The 24258-nt window shown below is 51.7% G+C and overlaps 1 protein-coding gene across 2 annotated transcripts in view; it reads right to left on the bottom strand.

Moving 5' to 3' along the window:
• Positions 1-13083: 13083 nt before the first annotated feature.
• KCNIP3 (potassium voltage-gated channel interacting protein 3) overlaps positions 13084-24258 on the bottom strand; it is an 82387-nt gene continuing 71212 nt past the window's right edge. For both annotated transcript variants that reach the window (XM_044261656.1, XM_044261657.1), the window contains 7 exons: positions 23463-23587; positions 22942-23011; positions 22610-22680; positions 17370-17477; positions 16568-16672; positions 15825-15887; positions 13084-15207 (listed from right to left, as the gene is read on the bottom strand). In XM_044261656.1, the coding sequence (XP_044117591.1) occupies positions 15160-15207; positions 15825-15887; positions 16568-16672; positions 17370-17477; positions 22610-22680; positions 22942-23011; positions 23463-23587 (590 nt within the window). In that variant the 3' untranslated portion in view covers positions 13084-15159. The remainder of the gene's footprint in view (positions 15208-15824; positions 15888-16567; positions 16673-17369; positions 17478-22609; positions 22681-22941; positions 23012-23462; positions 23588-24258) is intronic.

The following is a 24258-nucleotide window of genomic DNA, read 5'->3' as shown; positions in this document are numbered from 1 at the left end:
ATGCTCAACGGGCGCCTGGGTGGCTCAGTGGGTTAAGCCGCTGCCTTCGGCTCAGGTCATGATCTCAGGGTCCTGGGATCGAGTCCCGCATCGGGCTCTCTGCTCAGCAGGGAGCCTGCTTCCCTCTCTCTCTCTCTGCCTGCCTCTCCATCTACTTGTGATTTCTGTCAAATAAATAAATAAAATCTTTAAAAAAAAAAGATGCTCAACAACACTCATCATCAGGGAAATGCAAATCAAAACTATAGTGAGATATCACCTCACACCTGTCAGGATGGCTAAAATCAAAGACATAAGAAATCACAAGTGTTGGTGATGCTGTGGAGGAAAAGGAACCCTCATGCACTGCTGTAGGAATGCAAACTGGTGCAGCCATGGGGAAAACAGTGTGGAGCTGGCTCAAAAAATTAAATATAGAACTCCCCTATGATCCAGTAATTACACCACTGGATACTTACCCAAAAAATACAAAACCACAAATTATTTAAAGGAATATATGCACCCCTATGTTTACTGCAACATTACTCATAATAGCCAAACTACAGAAACAGCCCAAGTGTCCATCAATAGGTGAATGGACAAAGAAGTGGTGTGCCTGTCTGTGTGTGTGTGTGTGTAATAGAAGATTATTCAGTCATAAAAAGAATGAAATCTTGCCATTTGAAGCAATATGGATAGAGCTAAAAAGTCAGAAGTAAATCAGAGAAAGACAAATCTACGATCTCACTCTTATATGGAATTTAAGAAACAAAGAAACGAACAAGGGGGAAAAAAAAGACAAACCAACAAACACACTCTAAACTACAGAGAACAAACACACTCTAAACTACAGAGAACTACTTACCAAAGGAGAAGTTAGGGGGAGGGAAGAGGGATGGGGAAAATAGGGAATGGGAATTAAAAAGTATACTTATTTTGAAGTATACACAAAATACTTTGATGAAAAAAGTGATTTAAAAATCCATGAATCCCCCCCCCAAAAGCAAAACTCCTACAGTTCTTTCTGTAGTTTGTCACAAGGCAGTTGAACTGATATTGCTAGCTTTCTTCTTTCACTGCACACTCTGTATTTCCCCTGTCCTCAATGAGAACCTCAGCTGGTGGGGTTCTTTACCTAAACAAGTGGCCTAAACTCTCATTCCCAAAAACGTTGAGCCCACAGTTGTCCTGCCTTTTTTGGTTTCTGTAGTTTTCCATTAACCTTTGCTGTTGTTGCATTTTTCATTAAACTTTACTAATATGGGTCCTGTGAGGGCGAATCTCTGCCCCTTCCATGCTGGAGGCAATCCAATGGAATCCACCTGCCAACAGAGGACTAGCCGGTACCCGCCAGGAATGGTGCCATATCAGGGATTAACATGGATCTCTGCGATTAGGCACTCAGCAGCAGTGTTCGGTCAGTCCTGGTAAGAGGAAGTACACGTTGCTGAGACCATGCGTAGACCCTATGCCTGCCACCCTGGTCCCTCTGTTCATGGACCCATTGAGCAAGCACCAGGGTGGCTGTGGAGAGAGGCTGACTGACATCCAGAGTATGACTGACATCCAGAGTCCACCTATTATTAAGTGTCTCCTCGGCAATGGATGCCTTTTGGCGGGCATTCACACTACACTACTATCTTCATAGTCTGTGTCCTTTCAGGGAGGTTCATCCACATGCCTCTTCTCCAGACTTACTTGTCGCCAACTGTGATGGTGGTAATTTTATGTGTCAACTTGGCTTGGCCACACAATGCCCAGAAATTTAGTCAAACATTATTCTGTATATTTCTGTAAGAGTGTTCTTTGGATGAAATTAAGATTTAAATCAGTGGAGTGTGAGTAAAGGAGACTGCCCTCCATAGTCCAATCCATTGAAAGCCCTACTAGAACAAAGGCTGATATCTACCCGCCCACCACTCCAAGCAAGAAGGAACTTTGCCAGCAGACGGCCTTTCAACTCAAACTACAGCTCCTCCCAGAGTCTCCAGCCTGCTGGCCTACCCTGTTAGATTTTGGACACAAAAAGCCTCTGCAATTACATGAGCCAATTCCTTAAAAATGTCTATCTGTCTGGGCACCTGGGTGACACAGTATGTTAAGCATCTGACTCTTGGTTTCAGCTCAGGTTCTGATCTCAGCATCATGAGATGACGCCCCAAGTTGGGTTCCACACTCAGTACAGAGTCTGCTTAAGTTTCTCTCTGCTCCCCACAACCTCTACCCCTCTCCTCTGCACACATGCATGCTCTGTCTCAAATAAATACTCTTTTAAAAAATCTATCTACCTACCTACCTATTCATCTACCTATGTTGGTTCTGTCCTCTGGAGAACCATATTACTCCAGTCTTCCATTCCTGTTCCTTCCAAGTCCTTGCCCATATGGCCAAACCATTAACAACTGATCATGAATCAATAACCAGTAGATTCATACTTCTGGCCATCTCTCACTCCAGAAAAATCAAACACATTGTCAAAAGTTCTGGCCACAGGGAAGATTTTTTTCTTTACCACTGACCTTCAAGTTCATCCCTGAATGAGGGTCATGCTGCCTTGTAACTCTGGGGAAGAATCAGCATCCTATCATGCAGACCCATCTATAAACCAAGCTTGAGTTTTTCATCCTCAGTAAACTGATCCCAAAGACCATCCCAGGAAGCCCTGTACATGGGTTGAGAGAGAGGAGGCATTGCACCTGGAATTGGTGTGAAAAGAACATGAGACACCTGCTTGTGCAGCTTAGTTGTATCTTCCACACTTGCCTGAGCTTGGACTCCTCTCTATCATTTCCATTTGATGACACATTGATGCTGCACATATCCAACCTTACAACTCAGACGGGGATGTCCAACGACAGCCAGGTTACCTGGGAAGGTTAGCAACTCAATCCCATACTTAGGTGCTAAGTTTCTACCAAAGCCCAACAGCAAGCCAGAGCTATTTCTTCAAGTGAGAGTAGGTATTTCAGAAGAGGGTATATGGACATGCTCCACAGTCCTATAACTTGGACTGTGATGATTCTCCTATCAGTGCTTTCCAGAGGCTCCATAGAGCATCCCCATTTGCCATAAACTTCAATTATCAGATGACTCCTACCCCAGCCACTGTCTAACTGCAAGTGCACAAGAGACTCTGCATGATATCACTGTGAGATCCAATAATAACCAGGGACAGCTATGCTGCAAAAGCAGACCATGATAGCCTCCTGTCTGGTTTCCCTGCATCTTCTCTGGCCCCCTCCAATTTGGAGTCCATGTTCTGGACAGAGAGGCATTTTCAAAACACTGACTTGACAGGACACTCATCAGTGGCTTCCTGCTCCTCTCAGACTATGCCCAAACCTTCAGAGAACCTCCCCATTTTACCTGCATCTGCGTTCAGGATTCTGGGCTCCAAACCCCATCAATCTAGCCCAGTTCTGGGCAGTGCTGTCTTCCCCCCATGCCACAGCCTTTTACCTAGCTCAGTGCTACTCATCCTTCAGGTTCAGCTCAAACGCCACTTCCCTCAGGAAGCCTCCTGAAATCATGTGGCCTGTCCGAAGGTTCTCACAGAACAACAGACTTCAGTTTTGTGCCTGTAGAGCTGGCTATAAATTTAAACTCTTTTGAGTGACTTACTTTATTAATTCCCTGTCTCCAAGAAATGATAGGCTCCATCAGGGAAGGGTTTGCAAATATTCTGCCATTTTAACCACAGACCCCAGGGCTTGATGTACAAGGGTTGTTTGTGTTTTCCAATGATGAGAGAATGGTGAAGTAAGGGCCCAGGGCTGGGATGGATGGAAGCTGGAGTGAAGATGCCTGACACACCAGTGTCTTGATGCCTGTCCCACATACACAGGGGACACGAGTCAGAGACCACGGTCTCCTTCCTTTGGGCCCCATTTGCTCTGCCCAGGACAAAGCTCCACTTGGGACTGGGGAAGTTCGTCAAAAAAGCAGAGAACTTGATTTCACAATACTGGTTGGGCTGGCAGTTGGCTGTGGGGGACTGACAGCCTGCTCTTTGGGGCTTTATTTTTAGTTTCTGGATGTTTTACTGTATTTGGTAATTTCTCAAAACTGGGAAAAAGCACTGCCTGGCTTCACTTATTCTGCTCCTGGGTCAGGACAGCCAGAACTGCTCAGGAAAGGAAAAGTGGAAGAAAGAGGGACTGAGCTGGGGCTGGGGTGAGTGCTCAGGCTGAGGCACCCTACAGAACAGGCCAGAGGAGATGTTTCAAAGAGACTTTGATCCTGGTAACGTGGGAGAGCTGGGCCCATGACCCAGCAGACTCAGGGCATTGACACCTGGCTCACCCTAGGCTGTCTGCCATGCCCTCCTTCCCTATAACCTTTAGTTCAGCAGCATTAACACTCCCTTCCCCCATGCCCACCACAGTGCCAGTCCTGGGCCCTAAGAGGGAACATCTGCTTGCAAGTGTTTGCTTGCAAGATGCCCACAATCTGGCAGGAGAGACGGCACCGGTCAGACCCGCCATAGACCCCTTTCCTTTAGGCCCTGCTGGAGTCTAGAAAGCACGTTCACCATCCACAGCTGAGTTTAACATTATGAGCCACAGTAACTGAGAAATTTTCAGGAAAAGCGCCAATCAACCCAATTCTAACTGGCTTTAGGGGATGGTGGGTGAGGTGGGGAATCCTTTTAGTGGCTCATAAGTGAAGAGTCTAAAGAGTGGGAGGGGGCTTGCTTAAGGTACAGTTTGATTTTGAGCTCAAGGGCCACCCCCTGCCCCCACTTGTCTTCCTCGGACCTTGCTTTCTTTCTCCTCTTCCCTCAGTCAGGCCATCTTCCTCACGAACTTCATTCCCCCACGACCCGCAGTGACACAGCCACAGGAAGAGCTATGACACACACCCCAACTTTTCAAAGTAACGCCGCAGCGTCTTCCCAGCATGCCCAGCACATGTCTCCCTGGACCTCATTGGCTGTAGCCGAGTCGGGTGCCCGCCCCTCAACCAATCACTGGCAGGGAAAGGCATGGCCTTGTTCGGCTTGGAGGTAACATGGCAGCCGAGGCTTCCCTGATGGTGAGTGGAGAAGGCCTCCCCGGGAGAGACTGCTAGAAGAGGGAGGATGCCCTCAAGGCGGGAGGCTGGTGACCTTCCTCGTCCCCATGGTGCCCAGGGACATCAGCGAGAGTGAAGTTTCTGAATGCCTTTTGTTGCTAAGAGAATGGAGGGCCATCTTGGGCAAAGGGATGGCGTAGAATGAGATCCTGCATTCACGGGAGGGTTCGGTAATGTTCAAAGCCAGCTAGAGAGCTGAACAGAGGGAGCCCTGTGTCCAGAATAAGGAGTGAGAGCAGAGACAGGTGAGTTAGAGGGAAGCCGGGGTTTCCTGCTGGAAGAATAGACAAAACAAAAAAGTCCACGGCAGCTGGGGAGTCCTGTTCTAAAGCCGATGGTACTCGGCAGTCAGGACAGCTGTCAGAGCGAGGTTTATGGGTTGGACGGACCCTTAACTGGTGCCACCAGCACCCAAGAGAAGGCTGGTTTTGGGCGCCTGTTCAGGAAGAGCCTGAATCCCTTCCAGGGCCACACCTGGACTTCCTGTCAGGCTGCTCTCATTACACCGCCTCTTCCCTGGGACCTCTCAGCTCCGGCCAAGGTCTCATTAAACCTGGATTTTCCTTTTCAAGATATGCGCGATTTCTTGCGTGAATGGACAGGGATGTGGGTACAACAAATAGATGATTTCTTACAGATCCCATCATCTTGGCCCTCCCTGCGTAGGAACGAGTTACTCCTGGCCATGCTGTCTCTGTAGGTCTCCCCTACAAGCATCATTCTCTCTTCTCTCATCTCTGAACCCTGCAGAACTCACTTCGCAGGCAGCTAGATTCTGCACGTTCTCTTTACAAAAAGGTAGTTGAGACAAAGTCCATGTGATTATACCTGGCCCATGTGAAACCAGGGATGACTGGCCTCTGGTATTCCCTAACCTAACAGATTAGGGCTCATGTGAGTGGTCAAGGGGGCAGGAAGGGGTGCCCAGTACTGGCTTTGGGCTGGCAGTGGTATCCATGGCCTTGGGGGCTTGTCTGGGATGGAGAAGGTTAATGGGGCAATGCAAAGAACAAGGAACCAGGTCCAGGATGATAGAAAACCTGGCTTGAGGAGGGCCTCACACTAGCTCTCAAAGCCTTACTGACTCTGCTGCACAGCTCCTGTCTGGAATGGTCAGGGAAGACAGGACAGACCAGGGAAAAAAGGCTCCCTGCCATTCTAAATGGATGTCTCTTATACTGAGGAGGGTTCCTCAGTTCTTCACGTTGAGGAACCTCACTCTTTCCTTTATTTTACTCACAATTCTGTGGGAAGTCCAGGTCCTCTAGCAATTCTCACTGATGAGCTTTGTTCCCCTGAGACTACCTCCCCATACCCCCGACCCACACACACCCTGTGTGTGCCCCATGGTAATTTCCCTCATGGTCTCAATCCCTGCCTTGGACTTTTGGCCTCCTGGGTCCCCACAGGACTTGACTTTCCCAAAGGCAGAGGCTGTGGCTTATCCACGGTGGTCTCCTCACGTCGAAGCCCACACCTGGTATGTGGGAAGGTATCTAATAAATATAGAATCGTGCCTTCCTTAGTGAAGACCAGGGAATTTGGAACTTGGCAGGGCCAGGGAAGAGGACTACTGACTGGAGTGTTACCACCTGGTGTGAAGGAGGAGGCAGAAAACCACCCAAAGCAGACACACAATGACTAGAAGCTCACAGAAAGCAAACAGCTCTGCAAATTTGGGAGCCTCTGAGGCAGCAGCCAACTTGAAGGACAGTGTTGCTGTTACTGAGGGCTTCGGGGCAGTGAACAAAGGTTAGCGACAGAAGAGTGCGGAGAGATTGCAAAAAGGTCTGTCCCCACAAGTGGTCGCAGAGGGAAGGTGTGGTTGTTTCAAAGTTTGCTTCTGTCAGGATCACACTCTCAGCTCTCTGAAGCCTGCTGTACACACAGCTCCTTCCCGTAAGGGTCTCCGACAGCCCAGATGTTTCTGCGACAAACTATTGTCTCCTGTCTGGCTTCTAGACCCTAAAGGGTGTCATTGGGTTTTTCAAGCCTTTTTCAGGATTTTCAAAAGCCTCATGGGCAAAGCTCACTGGGGAACCCAAATGTTAACATCCTTGCTATGGGCTGGAATTAAATCAGTTCCGTGTGGTAACAGTTATGCAGTCTGATGAGTAGTTATGTGTGTCCTGGTTCATAAAATAGGGACTGACAGCGTGTCCTCTCTCCCAGCAACCAGATTGGTAGGCTCTTGTGGAATTAATCCCGATCAAGTCCATTTTCTGAAGAAAAACCACATGGAGAAAGAGGTGGAAATATGAAAATGTCTTTGGGCTGTGAGAGAAATGACTCATAACTTCCCTCCCAAATAGTTTCCTCCAGGAACCTAAGGGCAGGAAATCTGTGTGGAGACCCGTTTGTGGTACAGTCACCACCCCCCACCCCGGGGTGGTCAACAGGGAGCACAGCCCCTGTAAGCACAAGCAAATGGCATCTCCAATAAAACCTCCATGTGGGGGAGGAGAAGAGAAGCCATGCATCTTCTAAATTGTAGGCTGGCCATTGCTCTGGAAAGCTGTGCAGCAGAACACAGGGAAGGGGAAGGGCTAGGGGCTCCTTACCCAGTGTCTCACAGCCTCACTTTCTCCCTTCCCTGCAAAAAAGGTAATGAGGTGGGGCCTCCTGGGTAGTCCCATAAGAGTGAATGAGACAAACCTGACCACAGGAACCTCTGCTTGCTCTGGGTCCTTTCTTCTGTCTGGGGCATGTCAGCATGGCTATGCAGTGAGTGGTGAGAGAAGCATGGGGCACATGGACAGCAGGTTGTTGGATGTGGCCTGACTGGCATGCCATTGCTCCTCCTTAGCCACCTGGTTCTTAAATAGGCTTTGGAAGTTACCAGGGAAACTGGGAACCATCACAGGTTTATTTCCAACACCTGGAAACTCCTTTCAAACCATCTCTCCTTTTTCTGGTGGCTTATTGATATAAGACACCCTTCTATAGAAAGGGAAAAATACATGAAAACTTCAGTGGCATGAGGAAGGATGTTCATATTTATCAAGAGGCTAGTAAGTATTCATATTTAATTGTCATAATGATTGTTTTTCTGCTTATTTTACAGTGTGGAAACTGAGGCTCAGCAAGGTAAACTGATGTGCTTAGGATGAAACAGAAAATTCCAGAACCAAAGCATGGGCTTTTTGCCTTAAATGTCATAGGGCCTTGGAGGTATAGCATGTCCGGAGGCTATGGGGATGTGTAAGGACATAGGCAGGGTGGAGAGAAGGAGATTTCTGTGAGAAGCTTCCCTCAGAGCCAGTGCCTAGAGCTAAGGAATAGACTTTCCCAAGGAATATTTCCCACTCTCTGGGCTCTTCATGCTTCTTGCACCTCAGAACTTGTAGCTGGGGGAGATGAAGTAAATCTCTCAGAATTTTCTTTAGTGTCTATTGATGGCAAACTCTCTCAAGTCATGTTTGTTTGAAAAAATTTTCATGGTGTGCAGTCTAAAATTCCAGGTTGGCAGTTCTTTTGAAGAAACTTAAGACAATCCACTGTCTTTTAGCACCATTGTTACCAATGAGATGTCATCTGTCAGTCTGTTGTGCTTTCCTCTCTGGCTAGCTTGGTGATCTTTGTCTTTGGTGTTCTGTGGTTTCAGTATACTATGTCTTAGCTGACACTCTCCTTTTATTCAGCCTGCTTGGGGCTTGTTTGAATTTCTTAAATCAGTGTATTGGTTTCTGTAATGATTAATCTTCTGTGTCCAGGCGACCCTCAAGCTTGTCTAAACTGTGGTGCATAACACTAGTCTAAATGTCACTGTGAAGGTTCTTGTGATGTGCTTACCATTACTAGTTAGAATCAGTAGACTTTATGTAAAGCAGGTTACACACCAGAATGTGGATGATCTATTCCATCAGTTGAAGGCCTTACGAGCAAAAACTTAGGTTTCCTGCAAGAAGGAGTCTACCTCAGGACTACCACAGAAATTTTGTCCCAGCTTCTACCCTGCTGGTGGGCTCTGTGAATTTTGGACTCAAGATTGTAGCTTCAACTCTTGCCTGAGTTTCCAGCCTGCAGCCTGCTCTGCATATTTCAGACTTGTCAGTCCCCACAGTCTTGAGCCAATTCCTTCACACCCGTCACCCTCTGCTGGGAGAACCATGATGAAAACAGTGTTAGTCAAGTCTGGAACTTCTTGGCCATCCCCTGTTCGTTCTTTCTTTCTTTCTTTCTTTCTTTCTTTATTTTAGGGACTGCATTGAAATTTAAGGTTTACTTTTCCTGCTCTATTTTCTATCTTTGTTTACCTCTATAATGTTTCTATTTATTTGTCAGAGTTACAATTTGAATAATTTCTTTAGATTTAGATTTCCAAGTGGATGATTCTTTTGTTAGCTGAATCTGATTTACTGCTAAACCCATTCCTTGAGTTTTAAATTTAGTATAAATATATATAAATATACACACGTGTACATATATATGTATGTACATGCACATGTATATGTATGTATACATACATATGTGTGTACATATGTATATATGCACATGTGTGTGTGTACACACACACACACACAACATATATATCCCAAGAAGTTGACTCTTTTCAGATTTGCTTAGACATCCAATATAGTCTTTTCTACATACACACTTTTCAAGTGTGCCTTTTATTTCTATAAACATATTAAATAGAATCTTTTATAGTTGTGTCTGATAATTCCGTTATTGGAAGCCCTTTGGGTCTGTTGATGCAGCCTGCTGTTTCTACTAAACCTCACTTATGGTGTCTTGTTTCTTTGAATACTCAGTTGTTGTTGACTGAATCTGCTCATTTTCCTTCAACTTTACACAGATCACTATGAATTAAATTTTCAATCATATTTTCTGTGTGAAATTGGGTTGCAAACTCACATAAAGTTTAGCTCATGCTTCCTAATATTTTTGAAGATTTATTTATTTTAGAGAGAGCATGTGTACACACAGGGCGGGGGCAGAGGGAGAGAGAATCTCAAGCAGACTCCCTGGTGAGCTCAATCCCAGGACCCCAAGATCACGACCTGAGCCAAAATGAAGAGTCAGATGTTCAACTGACTGAGACATCCAGGAGCCCCTCATGTTTCCTAATTTTAGGGATGAATTTTCCCAGTTTTATTGGGGGGTTGAGATAGTCAAATTTTCTTGCAGCCTCCTTGGAGAGAAGGTGGGAACAGCTGGGTTTGCTTCTAGTTCACGCTCATTAGCCCCAAGGGTGTAACTGGGGCCCCAGTTCTGTGGAGGATTTTGTGATAGATTTCTCACCTGGGTGAATCCTGGGCTTGATCTCTTATACCTTAGGCTTTTAAAGGATGTTAAACCAAACTCAGCCAAGCTCACCTGTTTCAAAAAGTCCTTTCAGGGCTCTGCTTACATCTCTGAATTTCCATATCCACTCAGTTCCTGGTCCAAGAATGCTTTACCTTTTGGTCAGGTCAGTGATTTTTCTAAGAAGTTATTTTATCCTAGATTTTTAGTTGTTTTCAGTGGAAGGAATAATCCAGTTACCTAGACACTCCATGTTATTGGAAACTGAAGTGTCTATATTTTTAAATGGCAAACCTTGCACTTCTAGGATAAACCCAAATCTGTCATGATATAATACATACATTGTTGGAATGAGTTTACTGATATTCTGATTATTTACATCCTTGTTTTATGGTTGAGAAAGTCCTCTATTTTTCCTTCGTATCCTACCCTGACTGGTTGTTTAAAAATGCTGGTAGGGCGCCTGGGTGGCTCAGTGGGTTAAGCCGCTGCCTTCGGCTCAGGTCATGATCTCAGGATCCTGGGATCGAGTCCCGCATCGGGCTCTCTGCTCAGCAGGGAGCCCGCTTCCTCCTCTCTCTCTCTCTGCCTGCCTCTCTGCCTACTTGTGATCTCTGTCAAATAAATAAATAAAATCTTTTAAAAAAAATGCTGGTAATACCACTCTTTAAAAAATGAGTTGGAGGGGCGCCTGGGTGGCTCAGTGGGTTAAGCCACTGCCTTCGGCTCAGGTCATGATCTCAGGGTCCTGGGATCGAGTCCCGCATCGGGCTCTCTGCTCGGCAGGGAGCCTGCTTCCTCCTCTCTCTCTCTGCCTGCCTCTCTGCCTACTTGTGATCTCTATCTGTCAAATAAATAAATAAGATCTTTAAAAAAAAAAATGAGTTGCAAAGTGTTCTCTCCCTCTCTTCTACACCAATGCCCAGGGAGCAATAGAGGATGGGACTTGTCCAAGGCCGCATGTTTTATGGCCCAGGTCAGGACTAAGTCTCCTGTCCCTATACCCAGGGCTCCTTTGGACCGTCAGTGCCACCAGCTACACAGAAGTCATACCCTGATCACCACCTCTGCACTGAGTATCCAGGTCAGGAAGGTTCTTAGTGAATCAATAGAAAACAGATGTATAAATGGATGGATGATGGATGCATGCATGGATGGAGGAGGGATGATGGATGCACGGATGCAAGGATGGATGGAAGGAGGATGGATGATGGATGGATGATGGATAGATGGAGGGAGGATGGATGATGGATGGATGAAGGAAGGATGAAGGATGGATGATGGATGCATGGATGCAAGGATGGATGGAAGGAGGATGGATGGATGGATGATGGATAGATGGAGGGAGGATGGATGATGGATGGAGGGAGGATGGATGATGGATGGATGAAGGAAGGATGGATGATGGATGCATGGATGCAAGGATGGATGGAAGGAGGATGGATGATGGATGGATGATGGATAGATGGAGGGAGGATGGATGATGGATGGATGAAGGAAGGATGGATGATGGATGCATGGATGCAAGGATGGATGGAAGGAGGATGGATGATGGATGGATGATGGATAGATGGAGGGAGGATGGATGATGGATGGATGAAGGAAGGATGGATGATGGATGCATGGATGCAAGGATGGATGGAAGGAGGATGGATGATGGATGGATGATGGATAGATGGAGGGAGGATGGATGATGGATGGATGAAGGAAGGATGGATGATGGATGCATGGATGCATAGATGGCTGTAAGGAGGATGGATGAAGGAAGGATGGATGATGGATAGAAGGAGGGAGGCTGGCTGGCTGGACAGATGTGCTTTCCCCACTCTTAGCTCAGTAGACCATCATGAACTGAGTCAGTGCTTACACCCAGCCTCAAGCCACCTGCTTGGCTCCATTCTTCAATGACCGGGAGGTCCTAAGATCTTTTAACCCAGCGTCCCTTTAGGCTGTGACCAGAGTGAACATGCTCACCATGGTGGTCAGCCCATGGCAAATGCAGGATATCCCATCCTAGACAGCAAGGTCAGGGCTTCCTTACCTGGATTGCGCCAAGGCCCTAGGGCCTTTTGGTGTGTGTGGTGGTGGAAGTGCGTTCCTGTCACCTGTCCCCCCAACTACTGCTGCGATGCCCATCAGCCAAGCCTGGTGACTCATAGAGGCTTGGGTCTGTGTTCACTGTGGAGGTGATGTCACATAGCATGGGGGCTGGTCCTTAAAGCACTGCAGATCCCCGAGAACCTCCCTCCTCCCCATCCTTGAGTTGGGGAAAGCCCTTCCACTCTTCCATGCCAGGTTTTCATTTCTTGCCCCTCCCCTGGCATCATTCTCACTGAGTTTACTCTTTTGAAAATAAAGCCAGGAGAGGAAACTATCTTCAGGCAGATTCTGCTTCTGCTCTGTCACCTGCACCCTCCAGCCAAGGGGACATGGCAGGAACAAATTCTTGGAACTGGAAAAGAAAAAGGATCTGGGAGGTAATACAAATGGCACCTCAAGAAGGCAGCCCGTCCCATGGGTTCTGCAGAGGTTCCGGGGTCTGGAGCTTCTTATACAGGCTTCCCAACAGTGGGCCTCCCTGCCCGGCTCCGCCCTCAGTGCTGGCACAGTGGGAGCCTGAAAGCTGGTGAGCCAGCGAACGTGGACACTGGCAAGTGCTACACTTCAGGGAATGTCAAATATTTACCAGCACAGCCCTGGGCAAGAGCCATGGCTAATTAGCAGCAGGGATGGGAGGGGCTGGACTGAAATCCAGAGTTGGGATAAAGCCAACAAGAGTCCCTCTTCTTTGCCAAGTTTATTTTATTAAAATATACAGGACTGAATATTGGTGGGTGCTGAGAACAGGAACCACCCTCCCAGGCTGCACCCCAGGGAGATGTTTCTGCCATGCAGACATGCGGCCAGTCCGCATCCCAGCGTGGGAGACAGACCCCTCCTGCTTGGACGTGTAGCCAGTCTGGCCCCAGGCCAAGAGGGGCAGGGGCATGGTGGTGACCCTCTCCATGGCCTGGGCCCCTTAGAAGCATAGCTATGCCAGCTGGGAGGGCTGGAGGTGGGCGGAGGGGGAGAAGATCCCTGAGCCAGGGAAAGCTGATGCCCTCCTGGAGGAGGGAAGACCCCCCCATTTCAGTCAGACTGGAGATGGGGTGTCAGTACAACTCCGAGGGAGAGGACCACCTGTGTGTGTAGGTGCCAAGGGTCCCCGTGACCAAACCAGGCCAATCTCCATGGTGTCCACCATTCCACTTTCCTTTGAGGGCCCTGCTCACACCCCTGGGCCAGGCCTGAGCAGAGAGAGGGTGGCAGCCGGTGGAATGTATTGTATGGGAATGTTCCTCAGAAAGGGCTGGGTTCCTTCTCAGGGAGGCCTGGGCGGAGGAGAGCAGCCTCTCTCTTTCCTGGAAGTTTCTCTTGATCTCCCACTCGGCCTCAGGCCCCTCAGCCCTCACTTTTGGCTCTGCCTCCAGGCTGACAGGAGCCTCCATCCCCAGAGAAGAACGCAGACAAGGACAGTCCCTACGATTTGTGCTTTTGAATGTCGGTGAGCCGGGCTGGAATGGGGATGGGCTTTGAGGCCGCAGGGCTCTGAGGCACAGAATGGAGCTCCATGCTTCTTCTCCAGAGCTACCTGATTGGGGCCACCGTGACCCTGGCCTCAGCCCACCAGGACAGCCTGATCTTGGAAAACCAGAGTGTCCTTGGCTCCCTCTGTGGGCTGCAGCCTGAGTGGCTCTGGGTGCTTGTGCTTTCTGTATGGGCTTGGGGGAGCCTGTGTAGAGAGGGCTGGACACATCACGTTAGGACCCTAACCAGGAAGTGGTAGTGGGGGGCTCATCCAAGCTGGGGGCCAAGGGACACAGGAACAGACAAGAAAGGAGGGAGAAGCCCCTTCTCAGTCCTGCTCTGCCACCTGTGCTCCCTGGCTGCCAGTCCCTGATCCTTGTGACCTCTTCTTAGGACCTGTTCATGACCCTGGGGTTGAACACTCTAGTGCCAGAGGGGGATGGGCAGCCCCAGCCACTTCATTCCCACTGGGCTCGGACTGGGGCAAGGGAAGGCTTCCTCCATTGTAGTGGACTTGGCAGACAGTTCCCCTAAGATTCTCCACCAAGAAACCGAATCCCTGAGCTTGAGAGGCCCCCTTCCCAGGATGGAGATAAGACAGTCCAGTGGCCTCTTACCGCTGGAGCTTGCCAGTGGGGTGACAGGCATCCTGGGACCTCAGGGAAGTGTTTCCAGGAAACAGCAGGCCGTCTCCATTCCTACCTCTTTCCCCGTCCCAACTCCCTTGACCCTACTGCCCGGCAAACGTCCTGTGGTGATGAGCATTCTGGGAGTGTAGTCGGTGGGCAGGGGAGTGGCTGGGGGACAAAAACGCCAGAGTAGCCCCCACAACTTGGCCTGTGTGGGGTGGGAAAGAAGGGTGACGGGAGGAGGGGTAAGGGGACTCACAAGGAAGGGGCCTTTTGGAGACTGGACCCTCTTCTGTAAGGGACCTTGAGCACTTTCCAGACAGTACCTCGCAGCCAGCAGCCTGCAGACATGGCTCGCTCAGTGCCCACTCCGGGGGCAGCCCCACTGCACTGGCCCGGACAGGGGCTGGCCCCGGGTGGTACGGCTCTCGTCACCTGGATCCAGCTCCCAGCCAGCCAGACTCAGCCCCTCCCTGACCTCTGCACCCCCTCTCCCAGCCCAGAGGAATAGGCTCTATGTGTGTGTGTCTAGAGCAGACTGTTCACTTTTTGCAAATATATTAGAAAAAAAGTTTCTCATAGAAGCTGCTCCCGACAGGACTGAGATTTCTTTGGGGGCAGAGGTGGCACTGGCCACTCAAGGACCCCTTCCCCCCACCATGGCCTAGATGACGTTCTCAAACAGCTGCATGGAGCTCATGATGTTCTCATCCTGTGTGGAGAGAGGAGGAGAAGGGGCCAGGTCAGACCCTGGGTAAGTGGCGCAGGCCACGCCCACACTGATCCTACCCTGAGCGGATTCCTTCCAGAGACTCGGAAGCCCACAGTGACTGCTCTGTCTGTCTCCCTGGGGGCAGGGGCGCCTGGTTGGGCCCAACCTCTCTTCAGCCCCCGAGCCTGACTACAAGCACCTCCGGGAGCTGCTGACCTGCGGACAGACAGCTCGGCTGCACTCAGGGGGAGGCCAGAGGCCCCTGAGAGGCCACTCTGGGAGTGAGATGGGGAGGCACATGTCATGGACCCCAAGGGTGCTCTGAAGAGGAAGGCCAACAGCAAGGCCAGGGGAGGCTCCAGGCACCTTTCTTACAGTGTGACCCCGTGCTATGGGCCCAGGGGCCCAACTGTCCTGTTGGTCTGCATCTGCCACTCTGATGTGAAGCCCTACAGGGAAGTCTGAGGGATGGTGAGCCCGTGGGCTGTGGGCAGGAAGGAGCGGGTGGCCAAGGGATGGGCTCAGACCAAAGTGGCAATATGAAGTCTAGAGGTCGGGAGGGGCTCGGGCCGGCAGGGGCAGGACCCTGGGTGTCCTTGACTCCCGATGCCACCTACCTTCTGACAGGTCTCCAAGAACTCATCAATGGTCACCACCCCGTCCTGATTCCGGTCCATTTTCTGTAACCCAAGCCATGGCCTCAGTTAGTCTGTGGGTCCCCTCCATCCCAACCTGTCCCCTCTGCCTTCTATGCTGGATCCGGGCCACATGAAGGGCCCTCCCTGGCTACCTCCGTGGCATAGCTGACTTCTCTGGCACCTCCCCGGCCTGCTCCCTACACCCAGCCACTTCCCAGCAGCCTTCTTGGGCTTCCACTTCCCGCAGTGCATCCCCATGCTCCTCTGTCCCCCTCACCTCCCCGGCGGGCAGCCAGGGCGGATGGAGCAATGGAGGCACAGCACGGGCAGCCAGCAAATGGGAGGTGGAAACTTCAGCCCCTTTTGTCCCCATGGACACGGAGCAAGGTCACCCAACCCTACTCCTCCTGCGTGTTTCTGGAGGGGCTGGGAGAGCTCTTAGAAGGCACCAGAACACTGGCCTGGGGTGTCAACTGCCCCAGAATCCACAGGCCCTAGCATGCCCCAAGAGGAGGCTCAGTAGGTTGGGGAATGGAGGTGATGTTTTTATTTGCTCCCCGGGATCCTGACAACCAGCCCGGTGAGGGATGCAAGGTTAACCTCCTCGTGGGGAGAGGTGGGCTCAGAGAGGGGGAGTGGCCTGCCCAGGGTTGTCCTAAGAGGGTGAGCCCATCCCTCCCCCATCCGCCCTTCTTCTCAGGGTCCAGGGCTAGAGTTCTCACCTGGAAGAACCTCTCCACGTGCTCCACGGGTGCGTCCTCCCGCAGGACAGGGTACGTGTGGCGGCCCATCATGTCATAGATGGACTTCATAATGGCCAGCATCTCCTGGAGAGGGGCCGGGGCGGCTGGCATGAGCCCGGCTGCGAGGATGTAGGGACATACCAGGGCCCAAGGGGAGAAGCTGCCTCTGAGGAGGGAGGGAGCAGGAGGGGAGCCCCAGCTGGACGGAGACGGGCTCACCCCCATCTAGCATACCCAGCGCGAGCCTCTGACTCTCCAGAAGCTGGAGCTAGATTTTAATGTGCCATCTCCAAAATCTGAAACTGTAGCAACTCTTTCATATACAAGAAAATGCCTGGGCTGAACAAAACCAGACTATAGGCCAGTATGGCGAAGACCCCCACCTGCCTTAAAGAGCCACACTGCCCCCCTGATGGGGCGGAGCCAAGGCCAGCAACTCCCACCCTCTGTCCCCAGCTTCTCCACTGTGTCTCCCTCAGGATCTCCCTGTGAGGAAAGAATGACCTGAGAATCTTTGTCGAACTAGACCGAGCTGCGTGGGGAAGGGCACAGAACAAGCCCCATGCCCCCTGCACCCAGGCATCCAGGACCAAGAGCCTGGAGAGGAGAAGAGTCCCCTGGCTACTGTCCCCACCAGGGCGGGGCTGAGAGCCACGTCTCTGAACAGGAATGGTCTGAACAGGAGAGGGAGACAGGGCCAACAGGGCAGCAGGGGAGCAGCAGAGAGATACTAGGTGTGTGGTGCCAGCAACAAGGGAAAGGGACCCCCACCGCCCTGTACCTCTTTGGTGATGTAGCCGTCCTTGTTGATGTCGTAGAGGTTAAAGGCCCACTTGAGCTTCTCGTGGACTGTTCCTCGCAGGAGGATGGAGAGGCCGACCACAAAGTCCTATGGAGGGAAGGGAGGGTGCAGAGTGACATCCCCATGCCCAGACTTCATTTCCACTTTGCCGTGTGGCCTCACACCCCTGTAGGTGAGGAGTCTTCCTTACAGCGCAGGCAGGTGTCTATTAGGTCAACACAGTATGAGTGTATGCGTGAGTGTGTGCGCGTATGCGTGTTTGTGTGAGTGTGTGTGCCCACGGGTATGCATGTGAGTGCGCGTGTGCATAAGTGTGTTTGCGCAAGTGTGAGTGTGCATGTGTGTGTGTGTGAGGGTGCGCGTGTGCATGCATGAGTTTGTGTGCACGCACGTGTGTGTGGTGGAGATGGCACGGTGGCTCGTCCTGATCTTCTCAAGTACAGATATTCAAATATGTGGTGTCTTAGACCCATTTAATGCATGAGTACGGGCAGAGAAGACCCATGGTGCTCTTTTAATAAAGGGGGTGCTCCACTTTTAGTTCACCAAGGATCTGTAGGTGAAGGTGCTTGAGAACTTACAGCTTAAAAGCTAAACGAACAGAGCTCAGCTCTGGGGTCATGGCATGCCCGTGTGGGGCGATCATTGCTGAGGTGTGCAGATAATTTATTATACTGTTTCATGAATGTTCCAGTGGCTTCTGTGGGAAAACTCCAACTGCTCTCACAGTTGGTGGAAAGCAAGCCCTTTCTTCCAGTTCCTGGAAGGCTTGCAGGGTGAGCCGTCCTGCCCCATGGGGCCCTCCCAGGTTCTTCTTAAAGAAGGGAGCAGAGCCGGGCTGTCCTGGAACAGGGAGTGGAGGATGACAGACAAACTGCAGGGGAGCGGGCTGTGCACTAAGGGGTTGGGCTGCCCCTCGAACATCAGATTTTCTGAATGTAAGGAGGCCTGTACCTGGGAAAGGCTAAGGGAAACAGGAAAGCAAACTGGAAGAAACAAAACTTATTCCAGGAGGAAAAAAACTTAAGAAAAATGACTAGAAGTAGAGATTAGACATCTGTCACCCCCCAAAAATAAGAATAGGATGCTACAAATTGAGAATAAGAAGGAGCTTTGGGAATTAAAAATAAGAAAACAAAATGACAGACTCAGAAGAGGTTTGGAAGAGCACGGAGAATTTCCATAAGTCATGTGAAAAGGAAAAAGCTGGAAATGAGAAAAGAGGCAACAAGAGGTCCACTCCGGAGGAACCACCACCACCAGGAATTCCTGGGAGAGTCGGAGGAGATGGAGGAAAGCAGGTCCAGAGAAGCAAGGAAGGACTTCCCAGAATGGAAGGCTGGGAGCGTCCTGGTCCTGCCGAGGCCAAGCATAGTGCACGGAAATGGCCCACCGGGAAAGCCCCACCGTGTGGCCTGCAGGCGCCGGCTGCAAAAAGAGGATCCTACAAGCTTCCAGAGAGGAAAATACAACCAAATAGAACAAACAAAATCAGGTCCCATACACAGGGTTAGGATTCGGCACACCGTGCCTATGGTAAGAAGCCGTTGATTGAAGTGTGGCCACCGCCACGGGGAGGGAGGGCAACTGCCCACTGCAGCTTTAGAACACAGTGAAGATGCTTCCAGATATCTAAAGCCTCAAAAGTTACTTCCCATGTTACTCTTTCATAGGAAGCTGCTCAGAGCTGTACCCCTGAAAAGGGAAAATAAAGCAAGGAAGAGGAAGATGCGGAATTCTGGAACCAGGGGATCCAACCCCAGAAGGAAAGAGGCTGAGGAGCATCCCCAGGGAGGTGCCCATCCGGATGATCAGAGAAAGGCCTGGGGTTGAATTAATGATGAGATCACAGGTCACAGGCCCTGGGTAACTCAACAAACAGGACCACTGTTAACTGGCAGCAAAGTAAGAATGTGTGCAGGGAAGGAAAACGTAATCCGTTCACGCCATCAGAGCAAAACGCAGTCCTTGTCTCACCTGAATCCTATCATTCTGGAAAGCCAGGGGATATGGGAAGGGTGTGTATGCCCATGGGAGACCCAGCTCCTTGCCCCCCACAGTGGAGGACCAGTAGTCTAGAACTGGGCAGCCACTGGGGACACAGGTGCTACCAGGGACACGGAGGCAAACGGTGGCAATGGGCTACTGCGGAAGGTGGCGGCCTCCTCGGGTGTGTGGGTGGGCGCCTCATGGCTGCTCTTTCAAAGCACACCCTGTCACTCTGTTGGGCTCGTAAAGTCCATTGTGCGTGTGTCAGTGAAGAAAATGTTAAAGGAGAAACAGGTGATGGTTCCTACCCACCTCAGTTCAGGGAATCATCACCGAAGCTCTTGCATGAGTTAATGAAGAGGTACCACGTCCCCGAAATCACATCTCTGGGATCTTACAGGCTTCCCCAAGGGGATGCAAAGGTGTGGAGTCCCATTTTGAGGATGCAGGGGATGGTGAAGGCCCACATAGGGCCTCCCTTCTCATGTGAGTCACGGTGTGTGTGGGGGGGGTGCCAGTACCACTATTCCTCCCCACTAATGCTGCCATCTTGTCTTCACAGACCCAGGCTTGCCTGCTGCCCACAGCCCTCAGAGTCAGCCACAACCATCTGAGGAATGTCTCCATTCTGTGTCCCTAAGTGTGCAGGTAGATCAGTGGTGATGGTACTAAGCCAGAGACGAGTGGGAATGTCCCTGTGAGGCCACTTGGACCTTCCTCCAAAACCCAGAGAGTACCCCATGTCCTGCCAGCAAACGTCCAAGGACTTGGTAGTCCTAAACTTCTAGCCCCACACAGCACAGTTTCATGTGGGACTGTCACCAGCTGTAACCCCCTGACTCCAAGGCAAACGAAGTCTCTCGCCTCCACAGCCCTTGCTCTGCCGTCGTGTCCCTGAGGCAGAGCCCGGGGAGCCTGGGGAGCCCTGCCGTGGCACGGTGACACAGGCCTCCGCTCCCACATCGAGAAGCCCCTGAGTGCACACGAGGGGTCTCCGGAAGAGTTCAGAGCAGGAGCTCAGCCAGAGCAGGGAGGCAGAGGGTATGATGACGGCCTGCATGTTCTCTCTAGTTACTGCCTCCACGTGGGGTTTGGCCAGTGAATGACACAGGGAGGGGGTTCCTGCAGAGGGAGCTCAGGGAGAGGTGGCCGCCCCTTCCTCTAGACACACAACCAGCCCCAACTCCGAAACAGCAGCAGTGTGCTGGCAAGACGAGTGGGTTGAATGAGAAAGGCCCTGGATGGCATGGAGGGTTCTGGGGCATCGATCTGCAGGCTCAGGGCCTGGGCCTGCGCCGGGGAGGCCAAGACCAGGCTCCCTGCTGTGGGGAGATCCCAGAGGACCCAAGAGGAACCTCGAAGCAAGCCGACCCTGGGGCGGGATGTGGGACCGCTGCTCCTACTTGGCAAAGATGAGGTTGGCTTGGGTGCTGTTCTGTTTTCTGGTGCTCTTTTCGTGGAGGGTAGGGAAGTTACGATATTTTACCATATGGATACACTTTAATTAACATGTGTCTTGTCTCTCAAGAATATACAACAAGGACTGGGGTCATTATAAATATCCAGAAGCGGACCTGACTTTCTGTTTTAGGGGCACAAGAGAAGAGTCCATCTCAGGTGGGCCAAGGGCCACCCCCACCCCTCAGAGTCCTTCCTGCCACAGGGACCCCAACCCATGGGGCACCCAGGATTGGGCTCTGCCGACTGGAAGATCCCCAAGGACACACATCCCCTCCTCTCTTTCTGAAAATGCTGTCCTAGAGCAGAATGCGGAAATCAAGATGGTCCTCAAGATAAACATACACATTATGGAACCAGAGGAGCTGACCTCACGACAAAGAAGCCCACGGAAGCCCTTGGAAGGTCCCAGATGATGCCGGAGATACCTGATCTTCTAAGAAGGCGCCTGGCAGAGGGCCTTTGGCACCAGTGCCCCCAACTCAGCCAGTGACAGTACACCCCACAAAGACCCACCGCCTACTGCCTGAAAGGGCCCACCAGACCCCTCCCTCAGGGGAGGAGAGCAAAGACCATGGCGGGGGTGGGTGACCGAGACCTTCCTGACACCCAACACGCACCAGGACCCTGGTGAGCTGTCAGCTGATTTCTGAACAAGAAAAATTCTCTCACAGAGCCCTGGTTGGGTCCAACACACGAGTCCTCCCCACCCTTCAGTTCTGGAAATCTTAGATGCCCCCTCAAGGATACACAAGAGCCTGGTCACAGGGCAGGACAATCAGTTTTTCCTGTCAACCTTTGCGGTGCTTGGGTTTTTGCCACATGCGGGTATCACTGAAGACAGGACAGATGACGACACTGGACTCACGCAGGCACTAGCCCTGAGCCTGCAGCCTAAGGGCGGGCGAGGCCCCTGCGGTCACAGGACAAGGCTGTGGCCTCGCCGCCCCCCTCCCCCACGCCATCAGTGTGCAGGCTGGCCGCGACACAAAAATCAACGGAGCGGCATTACCAACGGGTTATTATTACACCCCGGTGCGTCCAGGGGCTTCCTGAGCCCAGCCGGCTCCCTCCTCTGCTTTCCTGTCAGCTGCCCTTGGCCCTGGAAGCCGAGCAGGGTGGTTATCGATCAGGCCGGGCTCTCAGCAAGGTTCTCCTCTCCAAAGAGGTTTCAGCTTTTCGCCTGCGGCTATTTTTAGGGGCCTGGGCTCCACAGATGGGGCCTCTCTCAAGTGGTCCCATGTGGCCAGCCGAGGTGGAGCCCACAGTGGGGCCAGCCCGCTTGCAGGCCCTGCAGAGGCAAGGCGCGCGATGGGGGGGGGTAGTGGGCAGGCGTCAGAGGCGGGCACATCACGCCCACTCAGCCTGCCTCACCTGCCTTGGAACAAAGGGCTAAATTCTGGAGCTGGGGGCCTGAAATCCTGCCGGAAGCACAGATCCCTGAGTCTGAGCCCCCTTTTCAAATGCAATTTTACACTGGGTTCCTACGGCCTCAGTGTGCCTTTGCAGGTCTCTTGGCTTGGTGGGATAGAATGGAAGAGAAGGCTGAATGAGAAGGAGAGTGGGAGTCAGAAGGCCACATCCCATTGCCCTAGCTTCACAGTTAGGGCCAGGGCCAGCCCAGCACAGTCTGTTCCTTCTCAGGACATATGGGAGCATTCACACCCAGGATCGTGCCTGGCCACTGGAAGGCCTGAGAGAGGCCTCAGGGCAGGGAGATCCACCCCGAGGGCTGCAGGGACAGGGGATGTGGGAGGTTGTCGGGGACCTACCTCAAAGCGGATGGCCCCATTCCCATCAGCGTCGAAGGCGTTGAAGAGGAAGTGTGCGTAAGTGGTGGCATCTGGGGAGAGCAAGGGTGAGCGCTGGGGTGTGTTGAGGCTCCCACCCAGGCAGCCCCACAGTGGCTGGCGGGTTCCAGCTGCCTCCAGAGCTGGAGTTCCCCACCCTTCCATCAGGACAGAGGCAGCACCAGGCCTCTGGCACGCAAAGGGTAGAAGCAAGGGTCCCCTCCCCGTAAAAGTGACAGCCACTGTTTATAGAGCTGCCACAGGGGGGATGTGGGGATTTGGGGAAGAGCCAGGGGGCCTGGCCTCAGACTCACCTCCCTGAGGGAAGAACTGGGAGTAAATGAGTTTGAAGGTATCTTCATCCACCAGGCCTGTGGGACACTCCTGCAGCAGGAAATCACCCTTTAGTGACCTCAGCCATCCCCAGCCCCACACCAGACTGCAGAGGGCCTGGCCTCTCTCCTCCCTCCAGGGATACTGCTGCCTGAGATACTGCTGGGTGCTACTGAGCCCCTGAGCTAGGGAAAGTCTGGCCTTGGGGCAGGGTAATGCAGGAGCGGTAAGTGGTAAATCTCACCGTATGCTCCTTCCCTGTGTCAGCATTAGGAACACACAGAAAGGAGGATGGTGCCTTCAGAATGCTGATTTGGGGACCTGACCAACCCCAGACAGCTCTCCCACAAAACTTAAGACCCATAAAGGCCCCTGGGATGTTTGCTGAGCCATGGATAAGTTTCTAGAAGGTCTCTTTGGGTCAGGATCCCTCCTTCCTGGAGCCTGGGACAGGAGGACTAGGTGGGTCAGGGCCTGTCCCGGAGGCATGGGTAGCACTCACGTTCTTGAAGCCCCTGTAGAGGGACTGCAGCTCCTTCTTGGTGAACTTGGTCTGTGCCTGCAGCTGGTCCAATCCCTCCGGCTGGTGGCGCACTGTGGACAGCTCCAGCTCACTGTCGCTGCTATCTGGAAGGGGACACAGACCCAGGGAGGGTGGAACAAGTGCCCCTGCTCCTCCTCTAGCTCCAGTGTGGGAACTAGGCCATGTGCTAAAGTAGGGGTGGAGGGTTCTCCTTACGTGACTACCATGTACGTCCCCGCAGGCTGTGCACTACACAAATGGAGTGGCTATGATGGAATGACACACACTCAGAGGAGTTGTGCCTTATGGCTGCTCTGCTGCTTTGCTCCTCATGCAGAGTAGGCCCCTTCCACTTGCCTCATCTAGAGTGTCTTACCCTCTCAGCCACATGTAGGATGGGGGCTGAGAGCTGGTCTTATCCTAGAGAGCCACCGAACAAAGGGACGTGGGAGAAAAAAAGACAGGAAGAGAAACTCAATGGACCTCAGCCTTCGAGATCCAGTTCCTGGACCACCTCCTCCACGCTGCCCTCCCTGATTACCCCCAGGAATGGGAGGTCACCGCTCTTGGCCCAACCAGCCTAACATGCTGCTGCTTGGCTGCATTTGGTGTGAGGGTGTCAGTCACATTTGCGTAGGAGGTCAGACCTCAAGGGCCCATAGGGCAGAGACAAGACAAGACCTTTCCTTTAATAATAACACATCTAAATGTTAATTAACCATGGTTATCTTTGCAGGGAGGAGGGAGGTCAATTTCAGGTGATCTTTACTTTCTT

Source organism: Neovison vison, chromosome 8, assembly GCF_020171115.1.
Source record: "Neovison vison isolate M4711 chromosome 8, ASM_NN_V1, whole genome shotgun sequence".
NCBI lineage: Eukaryota > Metazoa > Chordata > Mammalia > Carnivora > Mustelidae > Neogale > Neogale vison.
This window is presented reverse-complemented; position numbering and strand designations above follow the sequence as displayed.